General features: G+C 44.9%; 1 protein-coding gene across 2 annotated transcripts in view; it reads right to left on the minus strand.

Annotated features, from left to right (window-relative positions):
• Window positions 1-22,518, minus strand: part of LOC140729260 (guanine nucleotide-binding protein G(I)/G(S)/G(T) subunit beta-2) — a 145,167-nt gene that overhangs the window by 7,308 nt on the left and 115,341 nt on the right. For both annotated transcript variants that reach the window (XM_073048839.1, XM_073048840.1), the window contains 6 exons: window positions 14,112-14,218; window positions 11,713-11,776; window positions 9,425-9,587; window positions 8,121-8,187; window positions 4,966-5,167; window positions 2,111-2,327 (listed from right to left, as the gene is read on the minus strand). In XM_073048839.1, the coding sequence (XP_072904940.1) occupies window positions 2,111-2,327; window positions 4,966-5,167; window positions 8,121-8,187; window positions 9,425-9,587; window positions 11,713-11,776; window positions 14,112-14,218 (820 nt within the window). The remainder of the gene's footprint in view (window positions 1-2,110; window positions 2,328-4,965; window positions 5,168-8,120; window positions 8,188-9,424; window positions 9,588-11,712; window positions 11,777-14,111; window positions 14,219-22,518) is intronic.

The raw sequence follows: 22,518 nt of genomic DNA on the forward strand, positions 1-22,518 counted from the left end.
ATTTGGGACACTCTGCCACTTAATTGGGGCAGGAGATAGTTGCTGAGTAGTTTCTAACTAGCGTTAGTCGTGTGTACTTGTGTGGCCATTAGGCCCTAATAGTGGTTAGAGCAAACAATTTCTTAAACAGCGTCAATTGCGTGAGTTTGTGTTCAAAAGCCCAGTAATTTTTGTCACTGATAGTGAGTGAGAAATAAGTACTGAGACTATTCAGAACTGTTTTGCTCACTGTGGTTTCCAGCATTCAGGCTTGGAGATACCAGAAACAGCCAGGAGTGGAAATGAGCTGATTTCACTACTTCAAACAAGTTAAGAACTACGAAGGATTTGAAAGTATCAGCAATCATCTTGAATGTTACAAGGCAAGTGAAGATCTGAAGGATACAATCATCGAAAGCATTGTGTGAAGGCAGTGCATTGTCTACAGTAGGTGGCTGTGCTGATTTTGTTCATTTACAGTCAAAAGAACTTGGCAGCGTACACTTTTGAATTCCTCCATCAATAACTATTAGGAGCTAAGAAGTAGTTTTATAGTAATGTAGTAGTATTGGTAATGTTCTAATTTGTTCTGTATTTCATTTAAATACATGATTTGTTACTCAATTAGAAGTAGTTGGTCTTTTTTTAATATACTTTTTTAACTATTTCCATGAAACTTGGAGTAGTTGGGGCAGCTGCTTAATTGGACCAAGTAACCGGAATCTACTGTATTTAAAGCAGAGGTTAACAGGTTCTAGATGAATAGAACCTGGTGGCACAGTGACATCAGCGCCGGACTCCAGAGCAAAGGTTCCCGAGTTTGAATCCAGTCGGGCCGCTGCCAGACACGCTTTCCATCCGTGCCGGGTTGAGTGTCAAGCTCACAACTCGGCCTCGTTAAAAAAACACTGCACTGTGAGAAGGACGTGGGGGACCACTCACAGAATCTTTCCTCCAAGACAACCACTTGAAGAAAGTGGTCGCCGAGGCTCTGGCAGAGAGTATGGCATACAAAAAAAAAGTCACGGGAGAATGGAGTCAGGAGGGATCATAAATCAGCCATGAACAAATGGCAGAGCACACTCAATGGGCTGAATAGCCTAATTCTACTCTGTCTTATGGTCAATTGGGTGGGCTTCACAAATTCATTGTGTTTCCACAGTTGTTGAGTCCAGCTGCTAGGTGGTGCTATGGAGCAGCATTCTGTTGTTCCTCCCTCATTTGTGCGTCAAGGTGTCTGGCTGCACTATTCCTGAGGAGAATGGCATTAACTGGGTTGTTTCAATGACCCCCGATGCCTCAATCGTAGCCTGAAGCACTACTGTTTCATGTCACCGAGTCTATAGGTGCAGCCTACCCTTGTGCCACATTGAAATCACCACCGTGATTCCCAATGTGCCATGGATTAGAGTAACCATTTTAGGAATTCAGAAATTCATCCGACGATAAGTCTGGTCTGAGGGATATGAAAGTGGGGGGGGGGGGCGAGATTTCAACACAATCCACCCTTACTTACTGGTTGAGTTTGAAAGCATGACATAGTTAGCGCACAATTCTACCAGACAGCATTACCGCCTGGAAACAGTAACTGATGCTGGAGGAATACTTTTTCTTTTAAACGCTGAGATTGAGGAGTTTTTTTTTATTGATGTTAACATCAATATAAAAGTCTGCATAATATATGAAACATTTATTTTGCATCTGTACTAAGTGTAAACATATCTACAAGGCACACATTTAAGGTGAAAGGGGGAATGTTTAAAGGAGACACAAGATGAATGGAGGTTAATGTTTAAAGAAGTTTGAAGCTGCATCTCAAAATAAAAATGAGCAGGGCAGGTATTTTTTTCTACACAGAGAGTGGTGGGTGCCTGAATTCACTCCCAGGGGTGGTGGCGGAGGCAGGTATGATGTGGCGTTCAAGAAGCTCTTAGATACGGTACTGTGTAAAAGTCTTAGGTACATACCTCTAAATATAGCTAGGGTGCCTAAAACTTTGGCACAGTACCACAGGTAGGTGAGTGTGCTGAGAATGGACATACAGACAAAAAGGAATTAGGGGTTATTATGTTAACTGGTATTCAGGAGCCTTGGCATGGCCTGGGGTCCATGCTGAAGACTGAAGACTTACCAGCACGGTCGCCCTTCATGGAGTCCCAGATGTTGCAGTTGAAATCGTCGTATCCAGCCAGCAGGAGGCGGCCACTCTTGGAGAAGGCCACAGATGTGATGCCGCAGATGATGTTGTCGTGGGAGTACATCATCAGTTCCTGGTCAGCCCGCAGGTCGAACAGCCGGCAAGTGGCGTCGTCCGACCCTGTGGCAAAGGCATTCCCATTGGGGAAGAACTGAAGAGCAAAGGGGGTGGGGGAGGAGAGAAAGACAGGAAGATAGGGTGGGAGGCAGAGAAAGGTGGGATCAGAGAGAGGGACAGAGGGTTATTGAGAGTAGGGGGGTGTTGGGGGAGTTCAGAGTACAGCAGGGGGGATTAGACGGAGGAAGATGGGGAAAACAGAGGGAAGGAGGGGTGTGTCAGTGTGGGGAGAGGGCAGAGGGGGGGTTGGGAATGTGTAGAGGGAGAGAGGGAGAGATACTTGTTAATAGGTGACTGGTTACACCTTCTTAAGTAGATTGCCACATTAACCCTTGTGGTCTCAACCTATCAGAGATACTCCCTTCATCTTATCCACCTGCCACTTCCTCCTCTTCTCTGCTGATGTGCTTTCCATCTTGCTCACATGCAAGACGATAGATGCTAGAATCTGGAGCAATGGGCAAAATGCCAGAGGAATCCAGTGGGTCAGGCAACATGTGTTTTTTTTTTGGGGGGGGGATGGTCTCTTGACGTTTCAGGCCAAGACACTTCCATTGTCCAACCAGATGAAGGTCTTGACCTGAAATGTCAAGAGCCCACATTTTTCCCTCACAGATGCCGCCTGCCCCACTGAGTTCATCCAGCATTTCATCCGTTACTTTCTACCGTTCGCTGCTCTGACGGGTTACTCCCATTTTTCTCTCTCCACAGATGCTTCAAGTCCTGCTGAGCACTCCCGATCTTTCATTTTAATTTCAGATTTCCGGCGTCTACAGTTCTTGGTATCTGCAGCAAGGTATCAATCAACAGGTGAACCCTTCCCTCACCTTCTTCCGTCCATTCCCATCACTCTCAACCAGTGGTGTAGGGCAAAGACCACTCAGACTGATCTGCATTAGTGCCTTTGTAGACATGGGGCAGGAGGAGGGAACTTGATCCCAGGCAGCCTGCTCAATATGAGCCTGACTGATCCTCAGTACTGGGTCCCCGTTCTCTCCTGAAGCTCCTTGATGGCTTCTGTATCTAGAAATCTCTGCCTGTTACAAAGACATTTTGCAACCCTACCTACCTACTTTCTGTGGTAGAATATGAAACATCAAACTGTACATCACAGTACAGGCTCTTCGGCCCATAATGTTGCGTCAACCTACTCTAAGATCAATCTAATCCTTCTCACCCAGAGCCCTGCATTTTCTTTCAGCCATATGCCTCTCTAAGTCTCTTAAATTTCTCTAATGTATCTGCCTCCATCACCTGCACTGGCAGTGCATTCCATGCACCCCCATCACTGTTTTAACAAAACATCACTCTCCTGGTGTAGAAATTTCTCTTCTTCTCAACCCTAAAGGCTTCTGCACGTCCCAAGACTGCGCTTACAGTTTCAGATGCACTCCAGCCAGGTGGAAACATCCTCCCTGTGCCAGCTGAATCTATACACATCTCACTGAAGCCTACCTGATGAGCCTCAATAGAGTGAATGTGGGGAGTCTGGGATCCGAGGACACAGCCTCGGGATAAAGGGATAAAGCCCCTTTAGAACTGAGATGAGGAGGAATTCCTTCAGCCAGAGTGGTGAATCTGTGGACTCCGTTGCCACAGACAGCTGTGGAGGCCAATTCATTGGATGTAGTTAAGGCAGAGATTACTGGGCTTTTGATTGGTAGGAATGTTAAGGGCTATGGCGAGAAGACAGGAGAATGGGGCTGAAGGGAAAAAGATCAGTTGCGACTGAATGGTGGGCAAGACTCAATGGGCAAAATATATCTCCTAATCTACGATTTCATTGAGATTTCTTCTGAATGTACAACTAAGCAGGTGCTACACCTTGCCCAAGGGTGACCGGTAAGTTAGCGGAGGGAAGGACTGACCTACACCTCCTTTGGTGGAGATGCATCTCCACCCTGTTACCCTAACTTAATTAAAAAAAAAACATCAATGTCAGGATGAAATTTTCAGCCCATTCAATGCTTGGTAGCCTTTTCACTGGGTGGGGGACAGCAGGACAGATTTCCACTGCCCTGGGCGTGATGAGGTAGTGTTTGACATCACTCGCTCTACTTTCAACATCAGACACACCCTACCAACAAAGGAACAAAACTTCTCTCCAAACCAATGACCGTCACTTGCACTTGAGTGCAGTTCTTAGAAGCCACTGTTAACCCGCACACCCTCAGGGACAGTAAATGACATATGTTCCCGTTCCTATCAACACTTTAATAATCAAAGTTACCATCTGCATGAGGGGTTTGGGGTTTGATGTTCATGTTGTCATCTGTGTGACTTGTTTTTATTGCGTGGGGGCGCAGAGTGGGATGGTGTCCTTGTTGCCATTTGTTTTTTCTGTGTTGGGAGGGGGTTTGATGTTTTTCTTTGAACAACTTCCATGGTTTTCTTTGTTTCATGGCTTTCTGGAAAAGACTAATCTCAGGGTTGTATACTGCATACATACTTTGATAATAAATGTACCTCCAATGTTAAGGAATTGCATGAACAACCTGTAGAAACAGTCCTCACAGTTTAACAGGCATGCCAACCAGGATGCCCATCTAAGCCAGTCCCATTTGCCCTCACTCTGACCCATCCATTGGTGCCCTGTGTTGGCACATCTTCCCCTCCCCTGCAGGCAACCCATGCCCTTCCCCTCCCAACACGTAGCCACCGGCCAAACTTACACAGACGGCGTTGATGTCCGACTCATGACCGGTGAAGGTCTGTCGACACATGCTGTCCCGCACATCCCAGAGCTTGACTGAGGCATCACAGGCACCCGACACAAATGTTTTGAAGTCCGGGGAGAGGGAGAGGCTCATGACGTCTCCGCTGTGGCCCGTAAAGGTAGTTGTTTGCTGCCCGGTCTCAATATCCCACAGAGCGCTGTGGGGGGAAACAACATTTACAAACAGATCAATACATTTGGTCCCCTCATTATTGGAAGGACGTGGAAGTATTAAAGAGGGTGCAGAGATTTACCAGGATGCAACCTGGATTAGAGAGCATGTTTTATGAAGCTAGAATGAGTGAGCTACTAGGGTTTTTCCTCTCTGGGATGAAGGGGGATCAGAGCTGACAATATAAGGTGTGTAAGATGATAAGAGGCATTGATAGAGTGGACAGCCAGCACCCTTTTTTTTCCCAGGGTGCCAATGGCTAATACAGGAGGGCATAATTTTAAGGCAATTGGAGGGTGAGAGGTGACAATAGAGGTGTACAAGATGATAGAGGCATAGATCGAGTTAATTAACTAGAGACTTTTCCCCAGGGCATAAATGGCTAATAGCTCTCAAAATCCAATCTTACATCCCCATCGTGAGAGGTGAAAATGGGTAAGGCTGGCCAACAGGGCTCTGGTGAAGCTGTATAGGCTGATACAGTGGATTACAGAAACATTGATGAACTCCAGCCATACCATCAACTTTGGATGGTGGAGACGGGAGGTCATCGATGAACTGCGCTCCACCGGGAGCTGAGGGCCCAAGTAGGAGAAGAAGAAGAAACCACTAATACAAGGTGACATAATTTTAAGGCGATTGAATGAAAGTGTAGGGATGTCAGAGGTAATTTTTCTGTAAACACAGAGAGTATTGCATACATGAAATACACTGCCAGGAGTGGTGGTAGAGGCAGATACATTAAAGACATTTAAGAAACTCTTAGAATGGAACATGGATGAAAAAAAATGCGCTTTGTGGGAGGGAAGGGGTTAGATGATCTTGGAGGTTAAAAGGTTGGCCGAAGGGCCTGTACTGTTCTGTGTTCTAATACCTGGTGAAGCAGATTGCAGCACACCTAAGACTACACCCTTATATCCACAGATTCTAAATAACAAACCATAATAGACCACAAGCCATTTATTTTTATTTAATATATTTAGAGATACGGAATGGTAACAGGTCCTTCCAGCTCAATAAGCCCACACTGCCAAATTACACGCACACGACTAATTAACTATTAACCAGCAGGAATGGAGCTGCTGGAGGAAACCTACGTGGTCACGGGGAGAACGTACAAACTCCTTACTGACTGTGGCAGAACTGAACGTGTAATAATGTTACACTAACCACTACACTACAGTACTGCCCCTTAGGTGCAGAATTAGGCGATTTGTCCCATCAAGTCTGCTCCGCCATTCGATTATGGCTGATTTATTTTCACCCTCTCAACCCTTCTCCCCATAACCTTTGACACCTCCACTAATCAAGAACCTATCAACATCCGCTTTAAATGTACCCAATAACCTGGCATCCACTGCCTTTTGTGGCAATGAATTCCACAGACCAATCACCCTCTAGTTAAAGAGATTCTTCCTCAACTGTATTTAAATCGACATCCATCTATTCTGGTCCTAGGCTCAGAAACATCCTCACCACATCCACTCTATCTCAGCCTTTACAGTAATTCTCAGCAAGTGGTTGAAGATGGCAGAGCCACAATTGATGTTCATTCCTACTCTTGGAGGGCCATAATTAAGCTAATTTCACTGATCCTGACTGCACATGGTGCATATCCCTCCACTCCCTGCATGCTCATATACCTTTCTAAGAGCCTCTTACGTGCCTCTATCTTATCTGCATTTTTCTAGAAGCTTCTCTGTAGGCTACTTCATAGGTATTTATCATCAGAATGTCTTTGTTTTTTTCGTCTAACCTGAGCCAGTTCTTCGTATAACATGACCACATCTTCTTTGTTCCTTTACTTGTTCGTTCTTTGTTCTTTTAATAATAAGCAGTCATAACCAACAGATTTTATGGTTCATTCGTGATTTCTAAAGAAACTTTGGAACACAAGATCACTGGACCCAACAGAAATATATTGCCATTCCTTCAGACACTATTCCTTCCCTATCATCCCACACGTCAAGTACTGCAATGGTTCAAGATGGCGGATCTCCACCAAGTATTTCATACCTTCTCTCAACTTTCTAGGGTCCAATTTGACCCAAATCCCCTTACTGCCTTGTTTGGTATTATTGCAAATGAAGATATAACTTTAAATACTCCTAACCTACAGGTTTTAGTTTTTGCCTCTCTTTTAGCAAGAGCAATCTTGCTTAAATGGAAGGAGTCTACCCCTCCTACACACCTTCAATGGCTACGTGATATTATGTCTTATTTAAATTTAGAAAAGATCCGCTGCTCAGTCTTAAATTCAAAACAATCTTTTTATATTTGGGGACCTTTCCTAAATTACTTTTCCAATTTATAAAGTTTAACAGTGCACAGACTTTTATGTATATTTTTATCTTCTCTTAAGTGAATATGTTTTTTTTCCTAATTATCCATTGTCATCTATCAGCTTTTTTCTTTGGTAGTTGGTAGGGGGTTGACTTTTTTTTATATAAAAAAAATTCTTTTATGATGTATGACCTATCTTTAAATTTTTGATTACAGAGTGGTATACCTTTATGTGTTATGCTATAACATTTTGATCAATTTTATTACAATATATGAATGTACACAAGTTATGTTGAGATGTATCTATGTGTTGCACTCTGTAAATCTTTTTTTTCTTCTGAATAAAAATACTGTAAAAAGAATGAAAAGATGGCAGATCTCCACCTTCACCTGGACAACTAGGGATGGGTATTTAAATGGTGACTCTGCTTATGAAGTGCACATCCCTTAAGGGAATGAAAAAATAAATCTATCAGCATTATCTCTCAGTTGTTCCCTCATATGCTTGTCCGGGCTCCCCTTAAGTGCTGCAACATGACTTGCTTTAACCAATCCTGCTCTCTGCTTTGCGTACAATCTAGGACACTCTCTGTCCAGGGACAGAACATTAATGCACTGCCACCCCCACCCCACCCACGAGTTGCTAGCATACTCACCAGGTTGTATCACCAGAGCTTGTGACAATCTGGTTATCATCCAGGAAACGGCAGCAAGACAAATAACCTACGAGAGAATGGACAAGGAGGGTGAGCAGGGCGGCAGTCACCATTGGGCGATGGAAAGAAAATGTTCCCTCTCTCACTGCAGATTTATCATGCATACATCGAAGCACACGATGAAATGCATCATTCGCGTTAACACACATCTGGGCAGCTTGCAAGTGATGGCACATATATTGGTGCCAGCAGACAGTATTGTGCAAAAGTTTTAGTCACATAAAGAGCCTATAAAAAGCATTCACCTTGGAAGTTTAATATGGTTTATTGTTTTACAACATTGAATCACAGTGGATTTGTCTTTTATTGACACTCATCAACAGAAAAATACTCTTTCCTGTCAAAGTGAAAACATCTCTACAAAGTGATCTAAATTAATTACAAATATAAAACACAAAATAATTGATTGTATAAGTATTCACCCCTTTCAAGTTAGTATTTAGTAGATGCACCGTTGGCAACAATTACAGCCTTGAGTCTCTATCAACTTTGTACATTTGGACGCTGCAATTTTTCCCCATTCCTCTTTATAAAACTGCTCAAGCACTGTTAGATTCCATGGGGATCGTGAGTGAACAGCCCTTTTCAAGTCTAGCCACAAATTATCAATAGGATTGAGGTCTGGACTCAGACATGCCACTCCAGGACATTAACTTTGTTGCTTTTAAGCCATTCCAGTGTAGTTTTGGCTCTATGCTTGGGGTCATTGTCTCGCTGGAGAAGAAATCTTCTCCCAATTCACAGTTCTCTTGCAGTCTGCACTGGGTTTTCCTCCAGGATTTCCCTGTATTTTGCTGCACTCATTTTACCCTTTACCTTCACAAGCCGACCAGGGCCTGCTGTAGTGAACCATCCCCACAGTACGATGCAGTCACCACCATGCTTCACAGTAGGGACGGTGTGTTTTTGATGTGAGGTGCCTGGCTTATGCCAAACATAGGGTTTAGTCTAATGGCCAAAAAAAAATTTAATTTTGGTTTCATCAGAGCATAGAACCTTCTTCCAGCTGACTTCAGTCTCCCACATGGCTTCTGGCAAACTCTAGCCGAGATTTCATGAGAGTTTTTTTTTCAACAGTGGCTTTCTCTTTGCCACTCTCTCATAAAGCTGTGACTGGGGAAGCCCCTGGGCAACAGTTGTTGTATGCACAGTCTCTCCCATCTCAGCCACTGAAGCTTGTAACTCCTCCAGAATTGTCAAAGGTTTCTTGGTGGTCTCCCTCACTAGTCCCCTTTTTGCCTTACCTGTGTGACCTGGGAGCTCCCTGCTCACTCGCACGTTCCCCTCGCGGGTCTTTAAGCTGTAGATGGAGCAGATGTTGTCCAGGCCACCACAGGCAACGTAATTACCAGATGGGGCATAAGCACAGGTCATAACCCAGGACGACCGGAGTGGAATGGCGTGAACCTGTGAATAAGAAACAAGTTGATTGGAATGGTTCAGGTTCACAGAGGGGTGGGAGAGAGCTTTGATTCACATCATCCACCCAACAAAGACACCCCCCCCCCCCCAAATTCAGGTGATGCCATCTTCCTGTAGCTACCAGTGGTCAGGAGGCACAAAAGTCTTAAATTCCACACCATCTGACGTCACAGAACACGCATCAGAGAAATGGAACTTTAATTCTGTCTCCTCTGTACACTGACCACCTACCCTCTTCACTCTCAGTCCTGCCGCAGCATCTCGACTCAACACTTGACACTGCCTTCCACCCTCACCACAGATGCTGCTCAACCTGCCGAGTTTCCCAGCAGATGGTTTGCAGCTTTGATTCCAGTGTCTGCCATCTTGTGCATCTCTGTGCTGTATGAGTATAAAACTACCCTAAGGTCTATTCATTCGTTATGTGCTGTGTTGTATGATTGCAGTCTTTCCATGACCATGATTGTTTTTGGCAAATTTTGCCTCAGAAGTGGTTTGCCATTGCCTTCTTCTGGGCAGTGTCTTTACAAAGTCAGGTGACCCCACCCATTATCAAAACCGTTCAGAGATTGTCTGCCTGGTGTCACAGGTCACATAACCAGGACTTGTGATATGCACCAGCTGCTCGTACAACCATCTACCACCTACTTCCCATGGCTTCACGTGACCCTGATCACGATAGGGGGAAAGGGCTAAGCAGGTGCTACAAGAGTACCCAAGGGTGACTTGCAGGATAGCAGAGGGAAGCAGCATTTTACACCTCCTTTGGTAGAGTGCATCTCCACCCTGACACCCAAACTAAAATATCAACCAGATTAACTCTGTTTCTTTCTCGACAGATGGTGACCAAAGGGTGAATATTTTCTGTTTTTATTTTAGACTTTCAGTCTTTTGTGCTTTCTAAACAAAATATGATCGAGTTGGCGCTTTACAGCCTGTCAGTTTATAAATCCTTGGGTCAACGCACAGTGGCATAGCAGTCAGCAGAGCAGTTTACAGTGCCAGCAATCAGGGCTCAAGTCCTACTGCTGTCTGTGTGCATTCTCCCTGTGACCGTGTGTTTTTCCTCCGGGAGCTCCAGTTTCCTCCCACATTCCAAAGACGTACAGGTTAGGGTTAGTGAGTTGTGGGCATGCTATGTTGGCGCCAGAAGTGTGGTGACATTTGCAGGCTGCCCACAGCACAATCGTCTGAATGTGTCCGTCATTAATGCAAATCACTGTATGCGACGAGGGGTGGGCTCATTCAGATTGCTGCTTCAAGACCTAACTCTGCACTGAACTCTCTTTGCTGGCTTCAATTCAGAACACTATTTGCTTGCAGTTACTGTCTGCGTGATGCGCTTTTCTCTCTGCACATTGGGTGTTTGACGGTTTTTTTTCTAAAATGGATTGAATTGGGTTTCTTTGTTTTGTGGCTGCCTGTTAGGAGACGAATCTCAAGGTCATATAACATACACACACTTTGATAATAATTGGACTTTGATGTTTTGATGTACGTGACATTTTAACTTTGCCTCTGCCTGAATCTTGCGAAGATCAGAGAGGAGACCAAGTGAGGCCAAAGATCACTATTTACCACGAGAGACACTGTGTGAATTTATTTTTTAAAAATCACATTGCATCGTGCATTTTTTTTTGCAGAGAAACAGAGATAGAGATCCCATTGTGCTGCCAGTGGTGGGGGAAGTAACCATATCAACGTTCAAAAAAGGTCCCATTGTGACGCAGAGTGAAGGAGCAACAAGTGACCCTTTATCGCAGTTCATGAGCTCACAGCAACTCCACTCCCCCCGCAAGGGAGGGAATGTAAATCTCATCTGCTCTATCAGAATTTTTTTTAAAAGGGCAACATACAAAATGCTGGAGAAGCTGACTTCTTCCCCCTTCCTTTCCAGTCCTGATGAAGGGTCTCGGCCCGAAACATGCACCATTTATTCCTTCCCATAGATGCTGCCTACCCTGCTGACTTCCTCCAGCATATTTGTGTGCATCACTCAGAAACTCAGCAGGTCAAGCACCATCGACGGATAGGATGTTCTGGGCTGAGAATGTCAGTCCGAAATCACAGGGATTAGAGGACAAACAGGTGGCATACTGCAGAATCTTACCTTATTTGTTGTGTAGCTATCCCAGATAATTAATTTTCCATCCTGAGAGGCGCTTACTAACAGTCTGTGGGATGAACACAAAGAAGAATGAATCACAAAAACAGTGAAAGCAAAATCAAACGAGTCAGCAACAGAGAATGTGTGCATTTCCAATGAGGTCTTAAGAAATCCTTTGCTTTTACATCAGTTCCTGCACCGCAAACCTCTTTCGCCACCCTCCCAACTGGACAGGAGAAAAAACTATAATGTCCATTCAATGCCTTCAGTCAGTGCTCTGCACTGCAAACTTTCTCTACTCAGTAAACAGTCATAGCAACACTCTGACTATTTTGCCCTACAATGGACTTTTCTTGTTAAAAAATGTATAATTTATGTTTTTCTTGTGAATGTTGGGCCTCTGATGCTGCAAGTAAGGTTTTCAATGCCACTCACAAGCACATCAGCAAAGTGATGATGATGCGAAACGGCAACTCCTTTGCTTGCATCTTCAGAAACAGCTCTATTTCTATCTTTGATATATATTTTTCCCTTTCAAGGTTCTTTTGAAGACCCTGACCTGGAGTTGCACTCTTGACTTTGGTTCTCTGTGGGAATGGGACCCGCTCTCGGGGCTTCACAACCGGCTGCATTTTGATATCCCAAGGACGCGGCCTGGAAGACTAACCCAGGTGCTGGATTTTCATGGCTCTGGAGATGGGCTGATTCAAGACTGGTGCCCCTGACTGAAGCGTTGCGGGAGAACACGGAACATCAAGAGCAGCAGGTTAGCAGCTGTGGGCTGTATGTCCAGAGACCTGAATTCTGGGGCCGACTCTCTGGGTGCAAAGCTCGGAGAAAGCGACGCAACAGACTTTTAAGATCATAAATCAGCAAGTTGTTTGTTACATCTCCCCTCTCGCTGTGAAACAGGACACCTCCTTTTCCCTTATTAGGGAGAGAGAGAGCCTATGGTATGTTGAATTACTGGGTGAACGAGTAGTCTTTGGGGCACTGCAAGTGTCTTTATTGATGCTTTGCTGCACGCTTGAGTGCTCGGTGGGGGACAATGATGCTTTTTTTTGCTGGTGGGGGTTGGTTGCTGCCTTGTTGCCACTTCTGTGTGGGGAAGGGAGCTGGGAGCTTTGGGTTCTAACGGTTAACAGTCATTCATTCTTTGGGGCATTCCTCTGTTTTCATGGATGTTTGTAAAGAAAAAGAATTTCCCGATGTATATTGTATGCATTTCTCTGACATTAAATGTACCTACCTATTGAAAAAAAAATTTATACACGTTTCATATATATATGTCCCTTTTCACTCAATTTAATTTAACTTTAAAAAATATATATATAATTCATTATTATTATTATTATTATGTATTGCAATGTATTGCCACAAAGCAACAAATTTCATGACTTATGCCAGTGATATTAAACCTGATTTGGATTCTGAAGTGCTTTGACTAAATAGCCATCAAAATTGTGTTGTGTGTCATAAAGGAATCCACGACTGCAGGCCATCAATATGTAATAAATACCCCCATGGCAGTAATAATACTGAGATAAAGAGCAAGCCTTCCTGTTCACCCGCTCAATATTAATGCATGCACCAATACAGTATTACAGTAATAATTCTCCACTATTGGCTCTTCCAAACTTCCTCCAAGTTATTACACAAGTTATGCTGCATCTTTTCTGTAAATTTTTTACTTGGAGGAAGACTGATTTCGACTCCTTTTCTAGGTGTGGCCTGTTGGGAGTAATGTCCCAAGTTACATTTATTCACGTTCTGTGTGCACATCTCCTTTAAACTTTTCCTCTCTCATCCTAAATGCCTGCCCTCTAGTATCTGATATTTCTATCCTAGGGAACAACATACTCTCTACCCTATCTATGCATCTCAAGTTTATAAACTTCTATTAGGTGTTCCCTCAGCCTCCAACACTCCTGAGAAAACAACCCAAGTTTCTCCAACTTCTCCTGGCTCATACCCATTAATGAATTTAGAGAGAGTGCAGAAGATGTTTTCCAGGATGATGCCTAGATTAAAGACCCTCACAATCGGGCCATGATCTCTCCACTAATCACAGTGTTTATCCTCCCCTTGAATACCAAGGTCCCTCTGATCCTCAATACTCTCCACTATTCATGGTATGTGCCCTCCCCTTGTATACTGAGGTCTCTTTGTTCTTCAGTACTCTCCACCAGTCACAGTACGTGTCCTACCTTTGTACACTGAAGAACCGCACTTAATTATCCAAAGCAGAGCCCAACCTTAAAAAGCATCCCAGGCTAATGCTGGGTCGTCAGCCTGTGTACTCCACATGAAAGAGGTTCTGCCAAAGGCCCCAGAATTTTCTTATGCTAAGGCCACTGTGTAAAGGGATGATGACGCCATCACATGTGAGCCAATGTACGAACCTGGAGTCAGTGCCCCAATGCATGGCATAGATCTTGGCCAAGTGACCCCTCAAGGTGCGGCGTGTCCGCATCTGGATTCTCCCAACCGGGTCGAGGGTGGACGTAATCTGCAATAATACACAAAGGTCAGCACAATGTGAGGCTGCAGCTGGAGCACCGCACTGCAGGGGAGATTTACGTGGATGTTATCAGGACTTGAGGGACTGAGTTATGGAGAGAAGTTGACCAGGCTGAGAACACAAGAGAATGAGGGGTGACTTTATAGAGCTATATAAAATCAAATACACACTGTGGCCACTTTATTAGATACAGCAGTGAAACCCAGAGCAGTCTTCTGCTGCTGTAGCACATCCACTTCAGGGTTTGATGTGCTGTGTGTTCAGAGATGTTTCTCTGCACATCGTTATTGTAACGTGTGGTTATTTGAACTCTCAGCTTCCTGTCAGCTTGAAGCAGCCTGGCCCTTCTCCTCTGACCTCTCTCATTAACAAGGCATTTTCTCCCACAGAACTGCCACTCACTGGATGTTGTTTTTTTTGTCACACCATTCTCTGTAAACACTAGAGACTGTGTACAAGATATTGGTGAGGCCTAATTTGGAGCACTGTGCATAGTTTTGTTCACCTACCTATACAGAAAATGTCAATAAGACTGAAAGAGTCTACAGAAGATTTACAAATAGGTTTGCAGGACTTGAGGGCCTGAGTTATAGGGAAAGGCTGAATAGATCAGGACTTCATTCTCTGAAGCATAGGAGAATGAAGAGTGATTTGATAAGCAGTAAGATAAAATTATGAGGGACACAGATATGGTAAATGAAAGCAGGCTTTTTCCACTGAGGTTAGATAAGATTAGAACTAGAGGTCATGGGTTAAAGGTGAAAGGTGAAGTGTTTAAGGCAAACCTGAGGGGAAATTTCTTCAATTAGATGGTGGTGAATGTGTGAAACAAGCCGCTAGTGCAGGTGGAAGATGTGAGTTTGATTTAAATATTTAAGAAAAATTTGGATAGGTACATGGAAGGGAGGGGTATGGAGGACTATGGTCCGAGTGCAGGTCAATGATTCTAGGCAGAATAATAGTTTGGCATGGACTAGATGGGCCAAAGGCCTGTTTCTGAGTTGTAGTATTTTATGAGTGAAAATCCCAATTTCTGAGGTATTCAAACCACCCCATCTGGCACCAAACATTCCATAGTAAAAGTCACTTAGATCATATTTCTTCCCCATCTTGATGTTTCCTCTGAACAACAACTGAACCTTTTCACCATGTCTGCAAGCTTTCATGCATTGAGGCAGTGAGAAAAGTCAGGATCAAACTGGGGGCTTCCTCCCAAAGTCAAAGTAAAATTTATTAACAAAGTATGTTTATGTTACCATATACTACAGGAAAATAAAATACAAAGCATTTCCAAATAAAATTAAACATTAACAAAGAGTGACAAATAACCAATGTGCAATACAAAACAAATTATGCAAATGAGTAAATGTAATACTGCCAACACGAATTGTAGAGACCTTGAAAGTGAGTCTGTAGGTTGTCGAATAAGTTCAGTGTTGTTGTGAGTGAAGTTATCCACGCTGGTTCAGGAGCCTGATGGTTAAAAGGTGGTGTGGGACCTAAGGCTTCTGTACCTCTGCCCAATGGTTGTACGAGAAGGGAGCACGGCCTGGTGGGGGTCTTTGATGACAACAGTGCTCCATGTAAATGTACTACATTGGTGGGGAAGCTTTGCTTATGATGGACTGGGCTATGTTCACCACTTTCTCTAGACTTCTCCATCCCTGGGCATCAGTGTAATGATGCTGCCTCAAGATACTGAAGAATAACGATTTCTATGGGTATGAAACTCGGAGTGTTGCAGTGCCACGTTCATTCCACACTAACATTAGGAAGCGAATGTTAGACAATATCAAAGCAAAACGAAGGAAGACTCAAAGCAGAAGAAATGTGGTTTTTGAGAAGAAGGATGAAAATATCGTGGAAGGACAGAGTAACAAATGAGAAAGTGCTGCAAAAAGCCAGAATAAGACGAGAGCTGATATCATCAATCAGGAAACGGCAGGTGGAATTTCTGGGACATGCACCGAGAGAAGAGAAGCCCAAACATCTTGCAGTAATGGGAAAAACTAATGGAAGGAGAAATCGTGGGTGACAGTGCGTGATATTAACGAGTTACATCAAGGGATAAACAGGTAAAAGTTTTCAAGAGCTTATTAGAACTTCTCAGATTAAAGACAGATGGAAGACCATGATCGCCTACGTCATACGCTAATGATGATAACAACAAGTTTTCAGTATTTTGGGGTGGAGGGATGATGAGGAAAGGGGGATAGAATATTGGTTTATTATTTTTATATGTACTGAGATGCAGTGGAAAACCTTTGTCCTGTTTGCATTCAGACAGTTCGTGCCATTCATACATCATGTAAAAAGCAAAGAGATTGCAGAATGTAGTGTGGCAGCTACAGAGAAAGTACAGTGCAAGGAAGGAATGAGATGAAAACCACAACAAGGTGGACTGGGAGATCAAGAATTCATCTTCAGTGTTTGATTTTATAAACGTTACAAGTGTAAACTTTGTCAAACTTCTATAGATGTGTGGTGGAGAGTATATTGCATCACAGCCTGGTATGGAAACACCAATGGCCTAGAACAGAAAATCCTACAAAAAGTAGTGGATATGGCCTAGTATATCACAGGTAAAGCCCTCCCCACCATTGGGCACATCTACATGAAATGCTGTTGAAGGAAAACAGCATCCATTATCAGGAACTCCCACCACTCAGGACATGTTCTCTTCTCACTAGCGCCATCAGAAGGTACAGGAGGCTCAGGACTCGCACCATCACACTCAGGAACAGTTACTAACCCTCAACTTTGAACCAGAGGGGATAACTTCACTTGCCCCATTATTGAAATGTTCCCACAACCAATGGACTCACATTCAAGGGCTCTTCATCTCATGCTCTTGATGTTTATGTATTTATTTTCGTATCTGCACAAGTTGTTTTCGTCTGCACTCTGTTTGAATGCCAAGATTGGTTCGGCCTTTCATTATTTCTATTATGGTTATTATTCTATGGATTTTTTGAGTATGCCCCACAAGAAAATGAATCTCAGAGTTGAATATGGTGACATATATGTACTTGGATAATAAATTTACTTTGAACTTTGATGGGAGGTATTTTTAAGAGTCAGGTAACAGTGGGATAAGTGTCCATGAGCCTGGCGGTATGTGATTTTGGGTTTTTCTATCTCCTGCCCGATGGGACAGAAGGAGGTAGAAGGCATGGAAGGAGTGGAAGGGGTCCTGCTGTCATCAGCCACTGTAAATTCAGCTGCTTCTACCACAGCTCTGGGAGGCAGCAGTGAGTTTTGAAAACACATCTGCAAAGAGAAAGTGTTAGAAGTTTGGAACTTGTCAGCAAGCTTGTTATTTTTAAATCCAAGTCTGATGGGCTGATTTATAGGCGCTACAGTACCACAGCAGTTAGTGCAGCACTATTACAGCTCAGGACATCGGAGTTCAGAGATCAATTCCAGAGCCACCCATAAAGAGTATGTTTGCCTGTGACTACGGGATTCCTCTGGGTGCTCCTGTTCTCCCACAGCCCAAAGACAAGCAGGTCAGTAGGTTAACCGATCATCGTAAAATTGTTCTATGGTTAGGCTAGGGTTAAATAGGTAGGTCGCTAGGCGGTGTGGCTTGTTGGACTTTGCTGTATCTCTAAATAAAAACAAATAAACAAACAAATAAATGAAAGAATTTTTAAAGCAAAAATGGTCTCCCAACCATCTATCAGGGACATATATCAGGAGCATTGCATAAGCAGGGCCCTTAGTATTAAGGATCCCACGCTCCATCCAGCATCCTCTGACTTTCTACCACCAGGCAGGGGACTCCGATGCATAAAACCAAGAATGGTCAGGATGGGAAACAACTTATTCCCTCAGGCCATTCGGCTTCTGAACTCCCTGCTGCATCACACTCAGCATGTCACTGGATAACTTGTACTGTAACCTACAGTATTTAATTTATGCACTTTACTTTGTTTATCTATGCATAATTCATTTGTAGATTTAATTCTCATCTTCCTAAGTTATTGTGTATTGTGTGTACAACTGTATTTTACACACTGGTCTAGAGAAACGTCGTCTCGTTTGACAGTATACATGTATAGAGTAAATGATGTTAGACTTGACTTGAATGGGTCTAATTTAAGAAATTGAGGGGATTAATTCTAAATGCAAGATGGATAAGGCGATTTAAGCAATCTGGGGAAAAGGAAGCTTACATAGAGAGGAGCCTCACTGGCAGAACAGGACTGGAAGTGACCAATTTTCCTCAGCTGTACTGGAGTTAGACTGAATAGAACTGGGTGGGAGGTCACGGACTCTTAACGTTGCCACAACAGAGAAACTGCGAGGACGATTTTAATCGTCTCTCACTAAAAGCACCAGCTATTAAGAGACTCTGCGCACTGAGTGGCTCCACAGGCCCCCTGTTTGGAATGGCCGCCTGCTTCATCTGACGGAGCCCAGTGCTGTACAGCACAGGATGTATCGGTGGACAGCATGTGGCACTGACACATTAATAAGAGCTGCTCTGTGCTCCCACACCTTCTGCCCGCCTCACCAATATCGATGTACCGTGGACAGCATTCTAACTGGCTGTATCTTTGCCTGGTATGGAGAGGGGGGATACTGCAGAGGATTGAAGTAAGCTGCATAAAGTCGTAAAATTAGTCAGCTCCATCGTGGGCACAAGCCTCTGCAGTATTCAGGACATCTTCAAGGCACGATACCTCAAAAAGGCAGCATCCACCATTAAGGACTCCCATCACCCAGGTCATGCCCTCTTCTCATTTCTACCATCAGGGAGGAGGTACAGAAGCCTGAAGACACAAACTCAACAATTCAGTTACAGTTTCTTCCCTCTGCCATCTGATTTACTGAATGGACATTGAAACCATGATCACTACCTTTTTATTTCTATTTTCGCACTACTTACACGCAGATAGACACACAACAAATTTCACGGCATATGCCAGTGATACTAAACCTGATTCTGATTATTCTGCATTGCTATTGCTTTACCTCAATGCATTGTGTAATGATTTGATCTGTACCAACAGTGTGCAAGACAGGTTTTTCCAGAATCAAAATCAGTTTATTACACCGGCATGTGTCGTGAAATTTGTTAACTTAGTATCTTGGTACACGCGACAAAAATAAACAAATTCCAATAAAGGGGTGCTCATTTAAGACCAGTACTAGGAAAACAGAACATCTCCACTCCATCCGACAAAAGCAGATCTTTCCGGTGGCCAAGCATTTTAATTCCGATTCCCATTCTGACATGTCAGTACATGGCCTCCTCTCGTGCCAAGATGAGGACACTCTCAGCGTGGAGGAGCAACACACTTTATATTCCGTCTGAGTAGATCCCAACCTGATGGCATGAATATCGATTTCTCCTTCCGGTTAAAAAGGATTCCCTCCCCCACTGTCTTCCTCTAATCCCTATTCTGGCCTCTTGCCTCTTCTCACCTGTCTAGCACCTCCCTGAGTCTCCTCTTCCTTCCCTTTCTTCTATGGCCCACTCTCCTCTCCTGTCAGATTCCTTCTTCTCCAGTCTTATAGCTTTCCCACCCACCTGGCTTCCCCTATCACCTTCCCTTCCCCCTAACTTTTTATGCTGGTGTCTTCCCCTTCCTTTTCAGCCCTGCAAAAGGGTATTGGCCTGAAACTTCGACTGTTTATTCATTTTCATAGATGCTGTTGAGAACGTGAAAAGGGTAAGGGGTATGTGTAGAGGGGGTGGGTGAGGGGTAACTGTAGCAAAATATGTAGACAGGACAAGAGAGAGGTACGTCATTGGGGAAGTAAGGAGAGGTAGCTAAAATAAGGTGCCAGGCCAGACGTGGAGACCACAAGGAAAAGGGAACCTGCGACCACAAGACAATGTGCTTGGCAAAGTATTTTGAGGATACCTATTTCAAGTGTTTTGAAGTACGTCAGTATTAATTCTAGGTATTACGCTTTAACCTTTGCTAATTCTGAGTATTTCGCATGCTTAACTATGCAATAGCCAATCAATTGATGAACTCGAATTGGTAACCATATTTGCGAATGTAGTACCCTGCTTTTGGGTATAAGTATGACCTTTGTAAACCAACAACTTGGGAGTTGGCTACCTTACGCCCGAAGTGCGTGGGGCTGCGAACTCCTCTCTGAATAAAAACCATTTCAGAGGTAATTTTGTGTCTCCCGTGTTTTTCCTCAACTGAGCAGGTAACAGTTACAGGTTGACACTGCCTGACCTGCTGAGTTCCTCCATCATGCATGTGTTGCCATTGGATTTCCAGCATTGCAGACTTTCTCACGTTTAGGACAAATTTATCTTCTTGGGAGGCTTGCGAATTGTTGGAAAGCTAGGTGGGCAAATTTACTTCAAAGCACAGACTGTTGGACTACATCAACCTTCTCGGTATAATGCACCCTCATTCCTCTGTCTTTTTTCTTGTCACAGAACAGCAGGGACTCACTGAAAAGGATGCAATATCCCTAAGTTCAGCAGGGTTACAGAGTACTCAGATATACAGCATTACAGACCAGTCAACCGAGAGTTGACAGCAACATCCCTCCAAACATCCGGTCCTGAACCACACAGCAAAATCCTCATCAATACTCTTCAGCAACACTGTTACTAAATTAGTCGCTCTACACGAAAACAAGGCCCTTTTCCTCCCCCCTTACTGTTCCTTTTTAAAGAAACAATGTATAATGTATAATTTGCCTTTTTCTTGGGAAAGCGTCTTATCTGATGCTGCTGCTGTTTTTCCCTGTACATACACGTACTTCTGAGTCTTATTGTAGCGGTGTGCTACACGTAGCGCTGAAATAACGACACGCAGTCGGTGAGCTGCAGTTGCCAAAGAGGTTTATCCAAACTTCGCGGCCTCGCTTTAAAGCCTTCCTGTTCCCGCCCTCCCCGGGCGGGAATGCTGCAGGGGGCGCGTATTCACAGTCCCGTCCCGCACGCCGGCTTTTCCCCTTGCTGGTGAAAAGGCTCTTTGGGACTGGCCTCAATGCTGGCACACGCCACTTTGTGAGCCGGTTCGAGTGCGCTGGGAAGTGGGTCGCCACATAACCCCCCCAGAACCGGCGATACACCCCCCAATGTCCTCAGTCTAAGTCGGACTCTGTTTGGGAGGTCTGCCTCTGCGCCGCGGTGCCTGAATCTCGACCGGCTGCGCCGTCCACATGGGCCGGTTTGAGTCGGTCCACTGTGAAAACCTCTTCTTTCCCCCCAATGTCCAGCACGAATGTGGCCCCGTTGTGATGTCCGCCCCGTCATACAAAAACTAACTTACAGTTTTGCAGGTCTTTGGGTACGCAGGTCGGGCTCTGTCCATGCTGCGAAGTGGGTATGGGGGCCAGGTTACCAAGCCTCTCGCGTAGTCTGCCCAGGACTGCTGTGGGTTCTTCCTCTTGCCCCCTTGGGGCCGGTATGAACTCTCCTGGGACGACCAGGGGTGCGCCGTACACCAACTCGGCCGACGAGGTGTGCAGATCCTCCTTGGGTGCCGTGCGGATTCCGAGCAGGACCCAGGGAAGCTCGTCCACCCAGTTAGGCCCTTTCAGGTGGGCCATGAGAGCCGACTTCAGGTGACGGTGGAAACGCTCCACTAGTCCGTTCGACTGTGGGTGGTAGGCAGTTGTGTGGTGCAGCTGTATCCCCAAAAGGCTGGCCATAGCTGACCACAGGCTGGAGGTGAACTGGGTGCCTCTGTTGGAGGTAATGTGGGCCGGTACACCGAAGCGAGATACCCAGGTTGCAATCAGTGCTCGGGCGCAAGATTCGGAGGTGGTGTTGGTGAGCGGGACCGCCTCTGGCCATCTTGTGAACCGGTCCACGATAGTCAGGAGGTGCCACGCTCCTCGCGACACTGGCAGGGGGCCCACGATATCCACATGAATGTGGTCGAAACGCCGGCGGGTGGGGTGGAACTGTTGCGGCAGAGCTTTGGTGTGCCACTGCACCTTGGCAGTTTGGCACTGCGCGCACATTTTGGCCCATTCACTGACTTGCTTGCGGAGTCCGTGCCAAACGAACCTGTTGGCCACCATCCGGACGGTTGTCCTGATGGAGGGGTGAGCTAAGTTGTGAATGGAGTTGAAAACGCGCCGCCGCCAGGCTGCCGGAACGACGGGGCGGGGTTGGCCGGTGGTGACGTCACAGAGTAGAGTCTTCTCACCTGGGCCTACGGGGAAGTCTTGGAGCTGCAAACCGGAGACTGTGGTCCTGTAACTAGGGATCTCCTCGTCTGCCTGCTGCGCCTCTGCCAGCGCTTCATAGTCTACCCCCTGGGACAGGGCTTGGATGTTAGGGCGGGAGAGGG

The sequence above is a fragment of the Hemitrygon akajei genome, chromosome 6, assembly GCF_048418815.1.
Source record: "Hemitrygon akajei chromosome 6, sHemAka1.3, whole genome shotgun sequence".
Classification (NCBI taxonomy): Eukaryota; Metazoa; Chordata; class Chondrichthyes; order Myliobatiformes; family Dasyatidae; genus Hemitrygon; species Hemitrygon akajei.